This window comes from Oculina patagonica, chromosome 6 (assembly GCF_052425735.1).
Source record: "Oculina patagonica isolate OP01 chromosome 6, crgOcupat, whole genome shotgun sequence".
Classification (NCBI taxonomy): Eukaryota; Metazoa; Cnidaria; class Anthozoa; order Scleractinia; family Oculinidae; genus Oculina; species Oculina patagonica.
In genome coordinates, this window is record NC_135763.1 from 4,089,946 (window position 1) to 4,110,165 (window position 20,220).

At 37.5% G+C, this 20,220-nt stretch overlaps 2 protein-coding genes across 3 annotated transcripts in view; one reads left to right on the forward strand and one right to left on the reverse strand.

Annotated features, from left to right (window-relative positions):
* LOC144658936 (cartilage intermediate layer protein 1-like) overlaps positions 1 to 8,737 on the reverse strand; it is a 36,858-nt gene extending 28,121 nt beyond the window's left edge. Inside the window, exons 1-8 of the mRNA XM_078519447.1 lie at positions 8,654 to 8,737; positions 8,429 to 8,482; positions 5,540 to 5,560; positions 4,490 to 4,876; positions 3,143 to 3,271; positions 2,397 to 2,510; positions 1,664 to 1,780; positions 304 to 411 (exon numbers count right to left, since the gene is read on the reverse strand). Of these exons, the coding sequence (XP_078375573.1) occupies positions 304 to 411; positions 1,664 to 1,780; positions 2,397 to 2,510; positions 3,143 to 3,271; positions 4,490 to 4,876; positions 5,540 to 5,560; positions 8,429 to 8,480 (928 nt within the window). The 5' untranslated portion in view covers positions 8,481 to 8,482; positions 8,654 to 8,737. The remainder of the gene's footprint in view (positions 1 to 303; positions 412 to 1,663; positions 1,781 to 2,396; positions 2,511 to 3,142; positions 3,272 to 4,489; positions 4,877 to 5,539; positions 5,561 to 8,428; positions 8,483 to 8,653) is intronic.
* A 2,550-nt stretch (positions 8,738 to 11,287) lies between these two features.
* LOC144658947 (coadhesin-like) lies at positions 11,288 to 20,016 on the forward strand. Of its 2 annotated transcripts, XM_078519460.1 has the most exons (8): positions 11,297 to 11,376; positions 13,511 to 13,834; positions 15,934 to 16,217; positions 17,216 to 17,398; positions 17,910 to 18,080; positions 18,734 to 18,904; positions 19,232 to 19,372; positions 19,842 to 20,016. In XM_078519460.1, the coding sequence occupies exons 2-8, from the start codon at positions 13,533 to 13,535 to the stop codon at positions 19,844 to 19,846; spliced, it is 1,257 nt and encodes a 418-aa protein (XP_078375586.1). In that variant the 5' UTR covers positions 11,297 to 11,376; positions 13,511 to 13,532; the 3' UTR covers positions 19,847 to 20,016. The 2 variants fall into 2 exon arrangements, 1 of the variants encoding a protein (XP_078375586.1); XR_013571807.1 differs by lacking the exons at positions 19,232 to 19,372; positions 19,842 to 20,016 and adding an exon at positions 19,083 to 19,219 and having other exon boundaries at positions 11,288 to 11,376; positions 18,734 to 19,000.
* The last annotated feature ends 204 nt before the right edge of the window (positions 20,017 to 20,220 follow it).

Sequence of the window (20,220 nt, forward strand, 5' to 3'; positions counted from 1 at the left end):
AAAAAACGCGGCTGCACCACTATCACAACTCGTTTCCAGTCTGCTTCAGTCGCGGCTTTCTTTCTGAGGGATCGTCATTACCAATTTAGAATTTAGAAGCTCGTATTTACAGTAGCATTATTATCAAAAGGAAATCGGTCTTTTTATCTTGAAACAATTAGGGATTAATTGTACTTGCGAACCAAAAAGTCTGATCTATTCATTCGTACAATTTAAATCCATAATTGTTTCTCAAACAGACCGTTTTCCTATTCAAAATGTAACTGGTCACATGACCAATGTTTGCAAACAGCCTATACCTACCGCCTTCGCATGTAGCTCCAGTGAAGCCAGAAGGGCACTTGCAGAATGCTTTGTCACCAAGTTCCAAACAAGTTCCTCCGTTCTTGCATGGCCACTTGTCACAATCCACTGTAGAATGTTAATACGAATAAGTAAAATTAATTGGTGTTATAAGGTAGGCAAAGTCTGCATCTGAGCCTAGTGGCCCATGAGGCCGGAGCTTTATATCCCGGTTTCTGTACCATGAAGTGACTAGGAGTATTTCTACTCCTCCCTGGATGGGATGCTAGTCCATCGCAGGGTTACCCCCAGCAGTAAATTCCCCGGTACTCATTTATTCACCTGGGTGGAGAGAGGCACCATGAGACTAATGAGAGTAAAGTGTCTTGCCCAAGAACGCAGCACAACAACCCCGGCCAGGGCTCGAACCCAGACCGCTCGATCCGGAGACCAGCGCGCTAACCATTAGGCCACCGCGCCTCTTTTCAATTGGTGGTAAAGTATTGGTGAATTCTCAGTGCCTTTGCCTTGGTATCGGGTTGTCATGAGAGAACAAATATGGCGTGCTTAATGCCTCTTTTTTGTAATTTAAGAAAAACAGACAGCCGATTGGCCCAAACCCTTTTGCCTGTCTTCCTGTTGTAAAGGAATAAGAAATTTGAGAAGATGCTATGATTGTAACACCCTTATCCTTTCATTACAGTCTGTAACAAAATGTTCCTCATTTGTAACCTTGATGACTTCAATGTTAACGTTCTATCAAGCGAATGGGCCTCAAAGTAAATTTTACTCATTCTACCTTTCTGAATTTTCGTCTACGCTTTTACCATTCTTTTGGACAACCTTTTTTCTCGTAACAGCTGTACTTCAGCCCACGCCAAAGTAGATAACAAAAAAAGACAATACAACACGACTTGTCATTAAAGATGTGAATATTGTTCATCGTGGTGTAAGATAGGAATGATGTTCCCACAGAGGTCTGCTTTGTACAGTGAAGGGCAGTTGTGTTTCAGTTCTGATCGTAGGTATCCATGCTTCAGGAATTTCAATCCCGCTGTCTCTATTGAAGTTATTTGGATGAAGTTTTATTTGGTTAGCCTCTTTGACCCTGCGTGTGTATCGGTGAGGGTCACGATCGATAAACTTGACTTGATTCCATAATAAAGGAAGATGCCCCGTTTCGTTTGCATGCTCCGAAATTGCGGAGGTTTGTGTATTAGCAAGCGGTATGTCTCTGTCGTGTTCTTTTACCCTGTCTTGCATCGTTCTCCCTGTTTTCCCTATATATACTTTGCCGCATAACCCATTTTCATGGAATATTTTTGAAGACAACACCGTCTTGTTTGCCTTTTACTTACCTTCTTTTTTTACTATAACTAACCTTTTTCACAGTTGTCTCCTTTAAACGCACCCACACAGACACAGAGGTACTTGTTGTTACCCGTGTCATAACATTGTCCTCCATTCATGCAAGGGTTTGGGGAACATGCATCCAACGCTGAAACGAAGACAAACAACAATTCACCTCACACAACGTGAAAATAAACTAGCACACTTCAGACCACTTCATTGTGAAATGGAAAGATTTTTCTAAGCCAGAAGCTTATCTTCTGGTAGAGCTAAATATTTATCACATCAGTAACGTATGTCATTTAGGCTGGTACTCATATAATCGTCCCGATCGTTTCTATCGCCTCTGTCACTTCAAAAAGTTTTCTTGCGATCGGGGTGGTTATATGAGAACATTACACAGGGGAAAACTGTGCAATTTCTTTGGAGGCCAAAAACTTGAGGTTTGTTTTAGCGCGAGTTACCTCAGACGAATTAATACGGTATGTAGATTTATCGGATTTAACGAAACTTGACCAGAATGATCAATAGAGGCTTTAAAGAAATTCGAAACACTTTTCTTGTGAAGTCCCGGCACGCATCAACAACAGAAAAATTCTCTATTGTCTAACTTCGAAGTGGATTTTCTCTGCAGGAACCAATAGAAATATCGATAAAGTCGCGCCCTTTGTTAGCACATTATCTCCTGAGTAATATAGTCCAGTTTGTTTGGATGGTTTGGATGCCGGCGGTACCACAAAATGTATCTCATTCAGTTTACTTACATTGTTCACAGTTTTTACCAGTAAACTTGTCTGGACACTGACAGCTGTAGCCGTTGCCAGTAGCTGTACATGTCCCTCCATTTAAACATGGGTTGGAATCACATGGATTGATTACTAAATTGTAAAAATAAATAAATATCAATCTATCAGAATAAATTAACAGCATCAGTAATATAATAGTGGTAACACAGGTTAGAGTGTGTTTTTTTTTTTTTTTTTTTTTTTTTTTTTTTTTTGGGGGGGGCGAAAAATGTTACCAATTACCAAAACACCGGAGGAGGTTTACCAATATTTCGGTTTTATTACAATAAATCTCCCTCAGTTACCCTGAGGAAGGCTTTTGTTAAAAAACCAAAATATTGGTAAAACAACTTTCAATGTTTTGGTTTATTCGTTAAATTTCATTCTGGAAGAAACTTTTATTTCCTCTTACATATATAAAGCCAACGGTTGAAAAGGATCCAGTAAAGGGACGCTTTGTAAACTGCACAGAAGGCTGATTATTAACAACAACAACAACAACAACAACAACTTTATTACCAAAAAATACTTACATATTACACGCCATAAAATCAGAAATAGCGGCGCGCGGGAAATTCAAAAGCCATATTTTCATTTTTTGCTACTATTAAATAATATTTCTCCCTTGTCCTGTAAAAATTGCAATTTAGGCATTATTTTAAACATTTAAACAATTTAACGTCAACTTGTCGTAGGAGTGGTTCCCATTAAGTAGAATTTATTACCTATTGGTGTTTCACAGTTGTTGCCTGTAAACTTGACTGGACACTGGCATTTGTATCCTGCACCTTGTTCAATGCACGTGCCTCCATTTTGACACGGACTGGCAGCGCATGGCTTTAAAGGGCTTGCAGCTGGTCAAAAGAATACAAGTAAATTATACTCGTTAGTATCCATTAGGGCTGACATTAACTTGGGATTTCTGTAACATTATTAATTCCTTACTTGAAACGCACGCTGGGTAGCTAGGGTTAAAATTTCTTACCCAAATGAACTACATAGCAAGGTGCGCGACTTTAAAGGGACTATGTGACGGACTTTAACAGATTTTTGAACAGCCAAAATTTATACTTGTGTCGTAGAAAGCTTAAAAATAATGGTCCATTTTTTTAACAATTGCTATTTTAGAACACTAAAACGCGTTTGGCTGCGGATGGCTTGGATGGAAATGGATTGCAATTTGAAAACGTCAGCCAACGTTTTCAAGTTGTTTCCGCGCGCCTTCAAAAAAGGCATTGTTTTTCTGGGTAAAGTTGCCTACTTCTTATTTCAGAAAAGTTTAGACCAAAAATCTGCGAAATCCACGTAGTCCCTTTTATGCACGAAAATGGTATGTCTTTACCTGCGTTCACTGAACCCAATTAATTATGAACATAATGACATACCTTATTGTTACTTATTTTCGCGGGACTTATTCGCGACGCGATTTTCAAAAAATCGCGAAATTAAAGACCCGCGAAAATTAATTCTAAACGATTTCTATTGTATTTTTTATGCTAATTACGTATTTTTGGCCAAATCGCGAAAATTAAGTCTCGCGAATTTCCTGTTCCTTTCGGAATTAAGTACCCGCGAAAATAAGTAACAATAAGGTACAAAATCCAGGAAAACCGGAACAGCCAGAAACACTCTTAATTTTAAAGTTAACCCTAAACCACGTATCACTAACCGCTAAAAATAAACACACTACAGATAGCATTATGGATAGAGTATTTTCACGCGCCAAAAATTCGCCGTTTGAGTGAGCGATTTGAACTCTTGCGAGTAAGTAAGTACAAATGAGGGTTTTGGCGCATAATGGCAAGTTTAAGCTTTTTTAAAGTTATTCCGGTGTTGAATTCATCATTTGTGTGCGCGCGTTTTCAAACGTGCTGCCATTTAAGGTCTTACTCCCGTTTTCGGTGGAAAAATTACGCATGCGCACGCAAATTATCCTGGGCTTGGGTTCAACCCCTATTTCCTCTTGACCTTATATGGTCAATTGACGCCAAAGTCGAATAATAATCCAACATATTATTCTGTTTTCCATAGAAAACCATGAAATGACCAGGAATTATAGATCCCGAACCTACCTTTCTCACAAGTAAATCTGAATTGCCTTGTACACCTTTGCATGACCCATTTGTGGTTGTCACTAGCCACTTGTATATGAACACAGCGTCTTCGATTGCTCTTACTAGGTTGGTTTGGAGCCCAGTTGGTGTAGTCACTTTTTTCTCCGCTGACCCACTTTAACTCCTTCTGGTTGTCCTTGTTATTCAAGCCGCACCAACTTCCTCTTTCCCCCAGAATACCCTCCAGAAATTTCTGTTCACTTGCATCATTCACTGTTACCAAATTGGCTTGTTTCGTTTCACAGATTTTTTGAGCCATTTCCCAGGTTGTCATAGCAGCCTTACTGTCTTCGCGAAAGTAACAGTTTCCACCATAAAAATTCCAGCCTTGGTCACAGCGCTCGCCTGTAAGAGAAAAACAAAGACTGATTTTAGTTAATAGCATAGTTCACATAATTTATTTTCTTTGTTTTGAACAAGAAGACACTAAAGGCTAGTTTATGTTGCTTTTTTCTGTAATAGTTGCTGGACAATTTTGTCAAATGCTGGTTAGCCTCATGCCAGTTTGAAATGTACGGTTTTCACTTGAGTGTCGAAAGTAATTTGGATTTGTTTTGGTTTCGCATTAATACGCTTTAGTAATTGGTTTAAAAATTTCCAAAACCAATCGTGTCTCGCTCATGCACGTTTTCCCGCGCTTCGTGCCTGCAACATGTTCTTGCTTCGAGTTTTGATTGGTTCACTGGATTGTCTGTGTCCTTTCTGATTGGCCAGAGTAATTACTTTGCTTTTACGACACTCAATTGATAATTGCTAGCTAAAAGAGCATAGCAAAAGTTTACACGTCTACCTCCTATTTGGAGGAGTGGGCAAGAAAATCTTGACAGATCGTGGTACTCAATAATAGTTAATAATTAAAAATGTGCTAAAAGTTATAACTAGCGGATCGGGAGAATTTACGGTTTGTCTATAAAGACAAATATTGTTTTCTGTAGGATTACAAATGATCGTATAAATTGTTTAGAACTAGAAACGCTATTTGCCCTGCGTTTATCTTACTCAACTTGCCTTGTGCTCTTAAAACAGCAACTGCAAAGAGGAGAAAGAAAGGGTGTTATTTACAAAGCAATAAACTAAAACTGACGTGTGTATAAAAGAGTTCTGAGACATTTCAAAAAATGAATAACCACTTTCAATTTGTAGCAAGACATGTTTCGATCGTTCAACGATCATAGTCACGCATTTGAAAGTTCGTTTACAACTGCAATTTGAATTTATACCAGCAATTAAATAGCGTGATATTCAAAGTTAACGCACAACATTTTAATGCGCGGGACATGGAACAACTCTTATGCGGAAACTAAAAGCTCGGTAGTACTTATTGACTTTAAATATCCGTATTGCCTTCCTTTACACGAACTGCTATGTACTTATCCAGGGGTATGTTAGTAGATAAGTTTTCAACATCAAATTAAACCAGATAATTCTACTTGATATTGGTTTATCTTGAATTTCACTAAGAAACGTAAAAAAATCCTGAGCACAACAATTAGATGGGATGTGGGGTTGTAAGAGAAGGCATTGATACTTAGGGCCTGTTTACATGATTCCGGAATGACTTTCATCTGTTCATTCTGGAAAGAAACTTGTTCCGGAATGAACTTATTCTGCATTCACATGACAAAGTCGAGCGGTTCGACTTAAAGGGACTATGTCACGGCTAAGTTAATCTTATGTTTTATTTTGCCAAATATTCGCTATGAAACTGAATGTTTGCAAAGAAATTATTCTTTGATACTAAATGACAAAACCATAGCTTCCTTGCAGCTAAATGTGTCTCCCGGGCGTCATAAATTAAAGTTACAAGCAGACAAGATTACTTTGAAAACTGTTCCGCCGGACCATATTTCAAAAGCCCACATCGCAATCCGTTTCAATCTTCGACACTTTTGGCCATCCGTACCTCTTTTGCATTTGGTGTGTTATTTAAGTATTCCTTCACTGTTTTTAGATGTTATTTTATACATTTAAACGAATTTGATGGTCATTTCCAATGCCTAAGTTTGGCTAAAATCCGTGACACAGTCCCTTTAAGGCGTTTTCAGGTACGTGGTGCAGGTTTCGCGCAAACATGTTATTGTGCTCATTAATGACCATATCTGCAATTTTAACGAGCAATTTGACCATAGGGCTACTTTTTTGGGCTAAACAGGAAATAATATTATGTTTTTTCGCTCTGAGTTCAATCTGTGGCCTCTGTATGCAGTTTCATAAGATGCAGTTTCATCTCGGAACGAAGTTCGTTTTGTGTTTACATGATACCAGAATAAAATGTCATTCCAGAACGAAAATTTCATTCGGGAATGAGAACCGAAATGATTTGCAGAAACGAAATTTCGTCTCGGTATCATGTAAACAGATACAGAGAAATATATGGGGATGGAATGAACTCGTTCCGGAATGAAAGTCATTCCGGAATCATGTAAACAGGCCCTTACTTAGTTCGGTTTATAATTATAGATCCCAATTGAAGAAAAATGCATAAAAAGAGCAGTGGTAAACGAAATTGCAACGATTAATATACTATCTATGCATATGCGGCGTAGAAAGCTTTGACGGAATCCATCAGGAAATCGAGTAATATTATAAATTTAAGTTGGACAAAAATCGAGTACCAGAATAATTTAAATCCTATTGCGTTATCTTCTACCCTTAATAAAAGGTAAAGATGTAAGTTATTATCCGTGATAATACCAACAACAATTTCTCATCAGAGACTGAGAAAATAATTTCATAGTTCACGAGCTATATAGGCAAAATCTCACGTGTAGCCATTTTGTAAAATCGTCTTTTAAGCGATTCAGTGAAATTCAGTGAAGCTTCGAAATTTGTTTTCGGTGTTTGGTGTTGCTGGAAACGATTTCTTTTGATAAGAAATTTGAAGCAGTGTCACAAAAGTTTGCAATAAGGTGTAAATAATTTTGGTACAACAATTTCTTATCAAAGCCTGAGAAAATAAATTTCAAAGTTCACAAGCTATAGGCAAAATCTCACGTCTTTAAAGCGATTTAGTGCATGGAATACAGTGGAACTTCCAAATTTGTTTTCGATAATTGGTGTCGTCAGAAATGATTTTTTTTGATAAGATATTTGAAACAGTAACACAAAAGTTTACAATAAGGTGTAAATAATTTTGGTACAACATTTTCTTATCAGAGCCTGAGAAAAGAAATTTCAAAGTTCACAAGCTATAGGCAAAATCTCACGATTCAGTGTAATTCAGTGAAACTTCTAATTGGTGTTGTTAGATATGATTTCTTTTGAAAATATATTTGAAACAGTAACACAAAAGTCTACAATAAGATGAAAATAAGTTTGGTACATATTTTTATCCAATAAATACTCGAAGTCCTGGCGGATTCCGTCTTAAGTTTTGAGTGACTGTTTTAACTTTTCGCTTGAAAGGGTGTATTTCGAAAATCTTAAATTTTTCAAGGGGACGATTTGGGAGAACTGTCCGCACGTAGTACGCTTAATTTTAGCGATTTTAGCGAGTTGGGCTAAAACCGCTAAATTAAGTACTTGCTAAAATTTGTCTCGGTTAAATTTAATACGCGTTAAAATTAAGTACCTCCCCTCCGACCCCAAAGGGAAACAAAATAGGCATAGTCGACTTAAAAATTTAATGCCGGTAACTTTGTTCTTTCTGGCAATGCAAATGTTCGTATAATTTAAGTGAGTTTGTTCTTTTACTGAACATTTATTTCCATCTTAGCTGTATGTTTATTAAAAACTGGTTTACACAATATCACTAACTTTTTAAATTTTTCGGAAAATCGCTAAATTAAAATAGTCGCTACATCTTGCTCTGAAAAAATCGCTAAAATAAGTAGCCGCTAAAAATAGTAACCTTAAGGTATAATAAAATAGAATGAATGAACGAGAACAACTACTTACAGCCACTGCAGAGAGCCAAAACCAGCAACAGAAAACCGCAGTTAACGGCCATGTCTATTGAATGAAAATAACAAATATGAGTTAACTGGAAAAACAAATAAAATATTAAATTCAAGAGAACAAAACCTGCAGGAAGTGCACGGTCGACCTTTTAGTTAAAATTCTATTTTGGTTCAAAGAAACAAATAAAAAGAAAGAAAAAAGCACGTCTCAAACTTATTCTACCTGACTTTCCTCAAGGTGTGGGTAGGCTTATGACAAAACGAAACTCGTGTTATTACAAAGTTGCGTTGTTTGACTTATTCCATTATTTTGTCTTGTATAATATATGAGTAATTTTTAGCCATACAGCCGTTGCGAATCACCAGTTTCCTAGCAAACCGTTTTTGTCTTGGGAAGAATTTTTGCACCCCAAAGTGCGTGAGCACGCACTCATATATAGTTAATCACGCAATCACGATCAATTCATGTCTCAGAAAACTATTTCCTACAACCGTTATATGAAGTAAAATTTTCATTTTTTGCAGTTTAAATGCTTAAGGTATACCAGCATTTTGATAATACCATATTTTAATGAAAACGTGTTGTTCCATGAGTGCATACATTGTTTGAATAATGTAAGTGTTTCTTTGTTTCAATTTTTGAGCTAGACATAATGCGTTAACTATTATCACGCACTCATAGTTAATCACGCAATCACGATCAATTCATGTATCAGAAAACTATTTCCTACAACCCTTATATGAAGTAAGATTTTCATTTTTTAAAGTTTAAATGCTTAAGGTAGACCAGCATTTTGATAATATTATATTTTAATGAAAACGTGTTGTTCCATGTTATGTTATAAATTGTTTGAATAATGTGAAGTGTTTCTTTCATTTAATTATTGCGCTAGACATAATGCGTTAACTTTTATCTCTGGAAAGGTTCAGATCTTGGCATCACCAGTTTCCAAGCAAACGTTTTTGTGTTGGGGAGAATTTTTTCCCCACAGCGTTTGTGAGCACGCACTCATAGTGAGTCACGATCAATTCATGTATAAGAAAACTATTTCCTACAACCCTTATATGAAGTAACATTTTCATTTTTTGCAGTTTAAATGCTTAAGGTAGACCAGCATTTAAATAATATTTTATTTTAATGAAAAGATGTTGTTCCGTGTTGCGTTATACATTGTTTCTATAATGTAAATGTTTATTTGTTTGAATTTTTCGGCTAGACATCATGCGTTAACTATTATCTATAGCAAATTTCAGACCTCGGCATCACCAGTTTCTAGGCAAATGTTTTGTCTTGAGGGAGAATTTCTACACCACAGAGTTGTATAACCACGCACACACTCATAGTCAATCACGATCAATTTTTGTACGAGAAAACATTTTCCCTACAACCCTAATGTGAAGTAACATTTTCATTTTTCAGCTTGTAAGTTTAAGGAGACCAGTAATATTGTTAATATTGAATTTTAATGAAAACGTGTTGTTGCATGTTGCGTTATACATTGTTTGTATAATGTAAGTGATGATCAATTATACGTGATATTTTGGGGAGTATTTTGCCCCACAGGGTTTAAAGCATTGGAAGACTTTTAGTTTCCAAGGAAAAGTGTCTTGTCTCTAACAATCTCCCCAGTAAAACTAGAAAACAACCTTCGCATTTGGGTTTGATAACTTCCGAGTTAGCTGATTTATTGGGTTGAAATGGTCGGTTTATCAGTTCTAACAGTATCATGTGGTTTAAAGCGATCACTTTAAAGTCTTTTTTGTCTTTCAGAAAAGCAGATTCGTGATCTATTTCCATTTCAGTGTCACGTCTATAATCTTCGGGACCTGAAAGCACTTGAATTCAAAATTAAATCACGCGCTCATAATCAATCACGTTCAATAAATGTATCAGAAAACATATTTCCTACAACCCTAATATGAAGCAACATTTTCATTTTTTGCAGTTTAAGTGTTTAAGGTAGACCAGCATTTTAATAATATTGCAGTGAAAACGTTTTGCTCCATGTTACGCTATACACTGTTTGTAAGTGTTTATTTATTTTATTAAGTTTTCGACTAGACATTATGCGTCAAGTACTACTTTTGAAAAATTCTAGACCTTTGCCCAGCGTTTACTGAATCTAAAAGGCAAGGCGGTAAGGCGTAATGCATTTGTAAATTAAGCAAGAGAAGTATAACTTAACTACAAAGGAAAATATCAGCAACGACTACCACAAACACGCATGAGCAAAACCAAAATCGAACATAACATCATTTGATGAAAACCGGACAGTATTAACGAAAATTTTGGCGATTAAACAATTTGATGCTTTTTTTATCCCGCGGCCCATTTCCTTTACATTGCTTTAACTTTCAATTCTGCAAAGGTTATCTTATTAGGGAGTTTAACCAAATCACTGTGACTGACGCTACTATATACGGCTACCGATTGTAAAGTTTACAAGACAAAACGTTTGCTTCGAAACTCAACATCTTCCGTGATTCACAAAGCCCGCATGACAAAGAACATCGGCACCAAGACAACCCGAGAATTATTCATACCACTTAGTTTTCTACTCTAAGGAAGAGGGTCGGATGGAAAATAATATTCAAACTGTACTTCCAAACAATATTCAACGGAATGTATTACGGAACATTAAATTTCAACGTTAACAAAATAGTAATCTACCTTATGGTCTATAAACACTGATGAAATTAAATTGAAGGTTCGCATCGAGTTCCGAGGAAATGTGTTTTCTGACACATTAACTGATTATGAGCACGTGGGTTTACCTGTCAGTTAAAGGACGTTATGTTTGTTCGGCAAATGGAATTGGAGTGAATAATCCCGAAAAGGGGGGCTAAGCAAGCATTACCAGGCAATAGACAGATCGCAGTTCAGCATATTTCACTCGCTTATTTGGTTCATAGCGACCAAGGTGTATGTTTGACGAAGAAAGTCAGGTAGGATCAGTTTTAACATACATAGTCAGTCAAATTTGTTTCTTTAAACTAAAATAGAAAATTCTTTTAAAATTGAATTGTACATCCTGAATTTCTGCAAGGTTTCTTTTTTACTGAAGTTGAGAAGGCATCTGCAAGCACTTTGAACATTTTATTCACGAAAACCAAAGGTATAGGTAGTAAGAAGTCGCTGATTTTAGTATTACGGAGAAATACTGTATAGACTACCCTTCATGCAGGGGATTTTCATTTCTTGACGCGCCTAGCTTGTAACAGGAACTTTGTAAGAAGTATGTTGGGCTAAGTACAAGGTACATGTTTTTGGCTAGAGAGTTGAAATGTGTGGCTTCTTTTGTTTGATTTGTTTTAGTGATGGAATAGTTCCAACGCTGTGGGATGCCATTTATGATATTAAAACCAAAAAGCTTCGGAACTAAGTAGGTTTTAATATTTCGGTTTTTACTGTTTATGTAAGTAACGGATGAATATTGGGTTTTACTTCATTAGTACTAATATGTTGTCTTTCCAAAAAAATCCTTTTTTTCATTTAGTTTTATTACCTTCAGTTTAAACTTAGTTGTTTTATACTTTACAAAATGGCAAAACCACAAAAAGTTATCGAGCCATGAGGGGCCTTTCCAGATAAATCCGACCGCTTTTACGGAGGGCTGGAATGCCATTGACAAACTTGGCTCTCTGTGGGTACAAAATGTTAATGTATGTTACCAAAGCGTACACAAATTTTGTATCATTTCTTTAAGAGAACAGTGATTTTTCATATGCCGAAATGTATCGGGTGTTTCTTTTCGATGTCGTTGTAGACTTGTACTCGCTATCTTGATTAGTATAGATTTAAAAAAAGCTGTTTTAGGTTCGACTTTCTATCCTCTAAGGTCCTCTAACGGCGCGTATTTGTTCTTTATCAACTGTCGATATATTTTCAACAGGTTAAGTACGCGCACCATTGCAAGTCAGTAAAAGATAGTTAATTTAAAGCTATGCTAAAAATTTTTTTTGACTAAAGCCTGGTTTTCACTAGCGACGCAAGCACAAGCACAAACACAAGCGCAAGCATAAGTAGTTTGTGCCAAGTCACGGTGAAAACGAACGTCGACATGAGCACAAGCACATTGGCATAAGAATACGATGTTTACTAGTTAGAAGACACCGTTCTCGACTTCATTCTCTCGGCAAATATTGCGGCAGAAACTCTCAGACGTCGAGTGTTGTTGTCTCCTCTACTCTTGTGTTAAAGAAAGCGAAAGCGACCACAAAAAAGAGGAAAACGAAACATTTGGGATTAAAGATATTTTTATATTTCACTATGAAATAAGAGCTGTTATGCTTGTGCTTGTGCTTACGTCGCTAGTGAAAACCTGGCTTAAGCGATCAAACACGCGCCGTTGATTTTGAATTAGGAAAAATGTGATCAACACACTTGCTATATTTACACGCAGATTGAGTGAGTTCATTCGAAACATCAGGCAGGGCCTTGAAAAAAGAGGTTCTAAAGAAAAAGTTTTGTGTGACAAGCAAAAACATTTATGCTATTCAGGTCATCATTCGTTGACATTAACTCAAAAGGCAGAAGAAAAACCTAAAAATTTGCAGTTTGCGAGTTCGCGGTGAAAAATTGCGCGTACGCGCGTGGCTACCATGAGGTTCCCACGAAAAAGACGTGGAGCGTGGGTAACTCTAGTCTCCCTCGCAGCCGTTCTTAGTGTCGTCACGCAAAATTCCTCCCCACTAAAGGAGGAATTTTGCGTGACGACACTAAGAACGGCTGCGAGGGAGACTAGGGTAACTCATGGGCGCGACAAAGTAAAGCTGAATTTCCCCAACAGTAAAAAATTATTCAATCTTTAAATCAGCAAGGAATCGAACTGTTTTTTGAAAATAATCGATGATCGCGAAAAGGCCTTTTTGTCAATGTTTATAATAACCGGTATTCTACTTTTTCCTTGGTTCATTTGTAGAGCTCTCTTTCCATGAAGTGCTATGTATCCTATAAAATCGCGGAAAAAACTATATTTTGCCGATAACTGTGACTACGAAAACTAAGAGAACTAATCTTTAATGCCTTTTTTTTTTGCCTAGTTTTACTCGCCTCTGAAATTTTCTGGTTGCATTTAAGATTTCAGATTCAATAAAAAACCATGCGAGTGTTTGTCATCATTCAGTTGCTGTACGTTTTCGGGACCAGTCCCGCCACAGGCCAGCAGTGTACGGAACAAGATTGGAGCAGTACGTTTGGAATAGGGGGTGATTCCATGTCCCAGTGCCAAAATGACATCTCCTATGTGAGTGGATTGAGAAGCGAGGGATATGCAGCTGCTGGTACTGTGAAGACAGGACCTGACGTCATTGAGGCTGCCACGTGCTGTACAGTTAATCCGCCATATAACCAGGAAGGAAATAACTGTTATTTGGAGGAATGGTGGACCACTTTTACGCAGAGGTCAGTTACGAAAGAAAATGTCGATATTCATATTCATATTCTACCCACAGGTACCCCAGACTCTATGGGAGAAATACACCGTGTGACCTTTGTTCAGCGTTGCGTGACTGTTGTAATTTGAGTGTCACGGCGACCGTTGCGTTACTTCGAAATTATGAGGATTTGTATGGGAAAAAACGATTCCTACTTCAGTTCAAATATGCGAACGAGTTTTCAAAAAAATCTCTTCCTGAACTTCTCTGCTTTAAAAGCAATGGAACTATTAAAAACTCACTGGAATCGCGCTGAATTGCTCCAAAACCACATAGGAGACAGGTCAACAGACAGAGAAGCTTAGGAAGGGATTTTTTTGAAAACTCGTTCATATATTCGAACTGAAGTAGGAATCGTTTCTTTCCATACAAATCCTTATAATTTCGACGTAACGCAACAGTCGCCGTGACACTTAAATTACGACACTCACAACGCTGAACAAAGGTCACACGGTCTATTTCTCTCATAGAGCTTGGGGCTTGGGGTACCTGTTTTCCACCTTATTATAGGAAATTAACGCTCCCCTAAATTAAAGACTTTGAAATAAACGCGAATTGGAGGGAAAATTTGTTATAAATAAAAGCTTTTTATTTCTCGAAATAAATAATTTTATGCAGCTTGTGACGCGATTTTCATCTCCCAGTTGCCCACTTCTAGTCATAAGGGATATTGTTCATGTGGCCTTACATAGAAGCGAGGCAAGTGCGTTCATTTCTCTTTCGCTTGATGTATTCAACGAGCGAAGAACATTACAAAGATGCATAAAGGAAATTACCGCGAAGGACGGGGCAATTCTTCAAAATTACAAAATATTAACGCGATTTGTAATCTCTCTTAAGATATTTTGGCTGCTGCACCGATCTTATGAAAGCAAGAACAAACTGGAAACATTGCAGACAAATAATGTCGCGGAAATTAACACAACAACGCGACTTAAATTGACGCGAATTTTGATAATTCTTGTTAATTTCATGGAGCGTTAAGGTCGCGGGGGACACCTTAGGCTCATCATTATGCATTTATTTAAAGCGTATGCACGAAGTACAACGACTGACATCGACAACTTTACGAGATATTTATGACTGGATAAAAATATGGGCGCGTGCGCGTGATTTGTAAAAAATTCCTGTTTCTTTGATATTTTAACCAATTTAAACAACACTTAGCGATATACGTTCATATAGATTGTAGGAAGTCTTTGAGCCTGTTTTCATTTAAATTTGAATATTTCTGCAACTCAGAGTAATCACAAAAATATTCGGCATAAACAATCGTGTCCTATTTAAACACGCATTGTTCTCGCCATAAAAGCGTGGAATATAATTACCATAATTACATCTCTCCTTGGCAAAATGATCGTATTTAGGTCGGGACACCTTCGGAAATCTCAAAGTTTGGACTTTTCCGACAATTTTGTGGCAGAGAATACAGCACGGATACAGAACTTCATGACTTGCCACTGCAGATAGGTAAACTATGAATACTGTAGTGTGTCATAACAGAAGCGGAATTTTAAAAGAGCGCTTTTAAAAAGAGGTAGAAGACATTAAATTCAAATTTGCGCACTTAAACCGCCGTAGTTTGCTGGCAAACTTTAAATTAAAAAATCCGCTTCTGTTATGACACACTAGAGATACTGACTGATCAGTTTTTGCCAAGATCACAGTGTGCTGTCTCATAGTCGATCCGTAAACTCTGCCACCAAATCATGTATCTCGTAATTTGTAACTTACGAGGCTATATCACCGCCGTTAAGTACAATCCACCAAATAAAAAATGATAGTCATAATCTTTCATCATTTCTTTAGGTCGCTGTAAAATGTAAGCTTAATCGCACCCATAACAACCGAAATATTAGCCTTTTAAAAGATGCAGGACAAACAAAATTTCGCCTCATGAATTTATTCATGCACAGGTATCCCCCGCGACCTTAATTTCCTATAATAAAGGTAAATACACCCTACTGAAAAAAATCTATCTAGCACAGCTTTAAACTTAGTACACATTTACACTCCTACAGGCATTCGATTGTATTTCTAAGATTTTATTTCATTTTCCCTGATCAGGGATGCAGTTTGGGCGCAGTGCAAAAAAGGTTATTTCTTCCACGGATTTTTCACGGTTGGACCAAATTTCTTGTCTGATATCGGCCAGGGCCAGTGCTGTAAGCCGGCTAGCGCTCCAGAAGAATACGCTGGTAACTGCGAGGAAATTAATGTGGATTTCACACAAGATGGAACGAAACAGTGTTCAGATGGGCTCTTCATGACAGGATTGTACAAGAAAGCAAATTGTCATGCAAATACAATCGACTGTCTAACTCAGATCAGGTGCTGCCGAATGCGTCCAGGTAAGTTAACCGTTAACCGTTTAAGACACATTCTCCTCACAATAGCGGTTTTCACTTGAGTGTCGAAAGAAATTCGCATTTATCTTGGTTTAGCTACGACGCTTAGTGATTGGCTTAAAAAACGCGCACCACTTTCTCAGCCAATCAGAAGTAAAACTAAAACCAATCGTGATTCACTCGCGCACGTTTCCCCAGGCTTCGTGCCGGCTACATGTATTTGCTTCGAGTTTTGATTGGTTCACTGGATTTTCTGTGTCCTTTGTGATTAGCCAGAGTGATTACCTTGGTTTTGGTTTTTCGACACTCAATTGAAAACTGCTCTACTACGCTTAGTGATTGGTTTAAAAAACCCGCGCCACTTTCTCAACCAATCGGAAGTAAAACCAAAACCAATCGTGACTCGCTCACGCACGTTTTCCCGCGCTTTGCACCGGCTACGTGTATTTGCCTCGATTGCCAGAGTGATAACTATGGTTTCGTTTTTACGACACTTGATTGAAAACTGCTGATCAATACATAAAGAGAAACGGTTATGAGAATTAATAAAATTGTCGGAAAGGGAAATTTCTTTGATCTTTTAACACACTCTCCCAACTAAAACTATAAGCAAATATATAGAGATCAGTCAGTAGAATTTGAATGTGGACATTGGGGTCACAAAAAACTGTCACGGCATATCATTGTTGAAATTAGAACTTGAAGGTGGATTGGGTCCATACTCTATAAATTGAAAGGCAAGAACTTACAACACTTTGCCACTAATGTGATTATTATCAAGGACCATAACAAAAATAATATTAAAAAAAATTGTATAGCGCATCTTTTCATAAAAGTGATCAACTGCGCTTTACGAGTCATAAAAACTTATTACTAAAAATATCGATTTTTTTTCGAATTTTTTTTTATTGAATAAAAGTAAATAGTAAATACATAAATAAATAAAAAAAACGTTCAATCGTACTCTGTTTTATTTGATTGCGGTTCTCTCTCACACCCAGGAAGAGTTGATGGCGGCTACTCAGAGTGGGGGGACTGGACTGTCTGTCCTGTCACTTGTGGAGGTGGCTCTCAAACACGACAGCGAAGTTGTACAAACCCACCGCCATCAGGAGGAGGAAACAACTGTCTTATCCTTGGCCCGCCTGTTCAGACGCAACGTTGTAACGAAAATCCATGCCCTGGTACGTTGTTCTTAAAGGCCCAAATTCACCCTAGATGCATTGCGCGCCAAGGAACAGTTTTCATCTATAAAAATTAAACCCCGCCATTTTATGTGAGAGCGAGTTGAGTTGCTTCAATCTTCTTCTATCCTTGTTTTTTTAGCTTAGTATTTAACAAGCTTTTCGGCTGAAGTGATTTGACGGTTTTACTATCGTTTTTTATTAGTATTTTTTCCAGTTTGGAGTGTTCTGGGACACGAGCAAGCTTTTCAAAACAAAATCTGAAAAGTACTCAAAATCAATAAAACGGTGCAAAAAAACTAAACAGGTGAAAATAATTGCATTAGAGTAACAACAACCTATCCTACCAAATTATTCCCAGATAAATTTTAGATACATTTAAAAAGTTTTTGGTTGAATCTTGAAAAAGTTTTAAGCGTTCAAAGTCACCGCTGAATAAAATCGATTATTTCAAGTCTAGTAAGTCTAATTACTAGTTCCTTACTGGTTTCATTTGGTAACACATGCGCAGTTGATGGAGGTTGGACTGACTGGTCAGCGTGGGATCCCTGCAGTGTCACATGCGGTGATGGAACCCAACAGCGCAGGCGCACTTGCACCAATCCTCCTCCGTCTAATAGTGGAGCGCAATGCAGTGGGGACTCGACCGAGTCTCGACAGTGCAATAACGGCCCTTGCGCACGTGAGTAATAGAAAAAAAAAAACATCCAATTTTATTGCAATCTATTTGTCAGGTCGTGCATTATATTTACCCAAGCGATTAATAAAGTGAGAAAAATGAGCCTAGGTCTCGTGCTAAGACTTAAAAAAGAGCAATTCCGTCAAAAATGGGAGAGAAGACATTCAGTGGAATTGCTAACTACATGGACAGTTATTTTATGATGACTGAAAAGATAATACACTTTTGTTCTTTGTTAATAGTACTAAAAATAACAATTGTTTTCAAATATTTAAAAGTAATCAAAAATAGTTCAGTACTAATTAAAGGCTTTTTAATTTAAAAACTAGACAAAGCGAATGAAAAATAATGTATCTATATAATAAATTACTTATGCTTTGATAATTACAAAAGATACCTTTTTATAAAGCCATAATATTCAAGCACGTCACAAAGATCAGAATTAGTTGTATCTGTTTCTTTGTAAGTAGTAGCTATATAAAGTCTTCGAATTGTATGGCCGAATTTCTATGTCTTTACAAAGGCGGTTTAGTTGCATTTTTTTATCTGTACTTTTTCTCCGAATCACACCCAATCCCTTTGTAATTACAGGTAGCAAAAACTCTTTGCACGCATTGCATGCCTATGTTTGAAACTGTATTTTCTTTTCCCTCCAGCTGTGAATGGTGGTTGGAGCCCGTGGTCATCTTGGTCAGTGTGCACTTACGGCTGCGGTGGAGGAAAACAAACAAAAACTCGCACTTGTACCAATCCTGCCCCAGCAAATGGCGGAAAAGACTGCAGGGGGAAAAAGTCCGATTCGCGGTCATGTAATAAGGACGATTGTAGTAAGTCCAGTATTGGAACTGATAGCTGGGCCAACTGAATGATTATAGCCACATATAACACATTAATTAACCAATCAAAAGTCGAAGAAAAATTATGTTTGCATCTGATTGGTTGAAAGGGCAAAATAATCAGGATTAACTGAACCAATGAATTAGCTTAGAAAACACAAACCATAAGCAAACCAGAAAGTGCTTTCCAAAGTGATTTAAAACTTTCTAAACCTGCTACAAGTTCTCTCGCTCACTCAATCGTCCATCCATCCTTCCATACTCTCGTCCATCCATCCGCCCGTTCGTACCATAAATCATGTTTTGTTTCTTCTTCAGAGTTCAGCGCATGGAGCAAATGGGGGAAATGTAGCAAAACTTGTGGCACTGGAGAAAAGAAAAGAACAAGGACATGTAAAAGTCCTCCACCTTGTAAAGGAAGCACTGAACTGACCAAGAAATGCGCGAAAAAGCCTTGCCGTGAGTATATATCTTTACTTATCTAACAAGAGTACTTGTGTCTCTCTCTCTTTTTGGTCTTGCATCGGCCCATAAGATGCGTATGTAAGTTATCTATAGACCGTCCTTCACCTCACAGTAAACAGTTGTGTCTAAACGAGTGTAATGTGCACCTCTAATATGCGAAACTTGTATTTTGTTTATTTGAAAAGACTATTGTAACGATAAGGCTCCTTGCCCTCGTTTTCTATGAGTGAGTTGACTATTGCTCATAGAAAACGGGGGCGAGTAGTCTGACTGTTTCAGTAGACACCATGATAGTATGAAGTTCCAAAAAAGCTCTCCCCCAGCTACTGAGAGCCTGGAACAGGCTAAGTTTCTTGGAACCGATTATTCACTTTCTGACTTCCTATTGCGCTGAAATATTGGAAGCCGAAGAACTGGACTAGAGAATTGCAATAAAAATATAGTTTTTATTTTATCTCTGCAGCATGAAGGAAAAGCCACCTGACGGGGACAGGAAAATACTGCGGTACAAGATGCTCTAGCAGTGGAATAATATAGGGATAAATGTGGAATAATATAAAAGGGTAATAATCATCATTGGTGTCGGAATGTAATAACCTTGAAGATCTTGAACGAAATAAAGCTTGTGGGTTCAATCATTTGAGAGTGATTGCCTTATTAAGAAACAAAATTACTTTTCCGTTGGCTATCAACTTCAGTGGCGGTCGATAAATCCACTTTCCCTCCTAGGGCCAGCTCCTCTGTTTTATATCACCCTCATCCTGTCAATGGTTGTAGATCTGTCGAATCATTCACTGGCACGTAGACTTGTTCCCAGTTCTTCTCGTATTGATCCTTCTCCT

Bases quoted from the DNA above. Each gene is read 5' to 3' on its own strand.
- LOC144658947 (XM_078519460.1), top strand. From the start codon at position 13,533: ATGCGAGTGTTTGTCATCATTCAGTTGCTGTACGTTTTCGGGACCAGT. The intron at 16,218-17,215 runs GTAAGTTAACCG...TCTCACACCCAG, and splicing joins GTGCTGCCGAATGCGTCCAG to GAAGAGTTGATGGCGGCTAC. The intron at 18,081-18,733 runs GTGAGTAATAGA...TTTTCCCTCCAG, and splicing joins CAATAACGGCCCTTGCGCAC to CTGTGAATGGTGGTTGGAGC.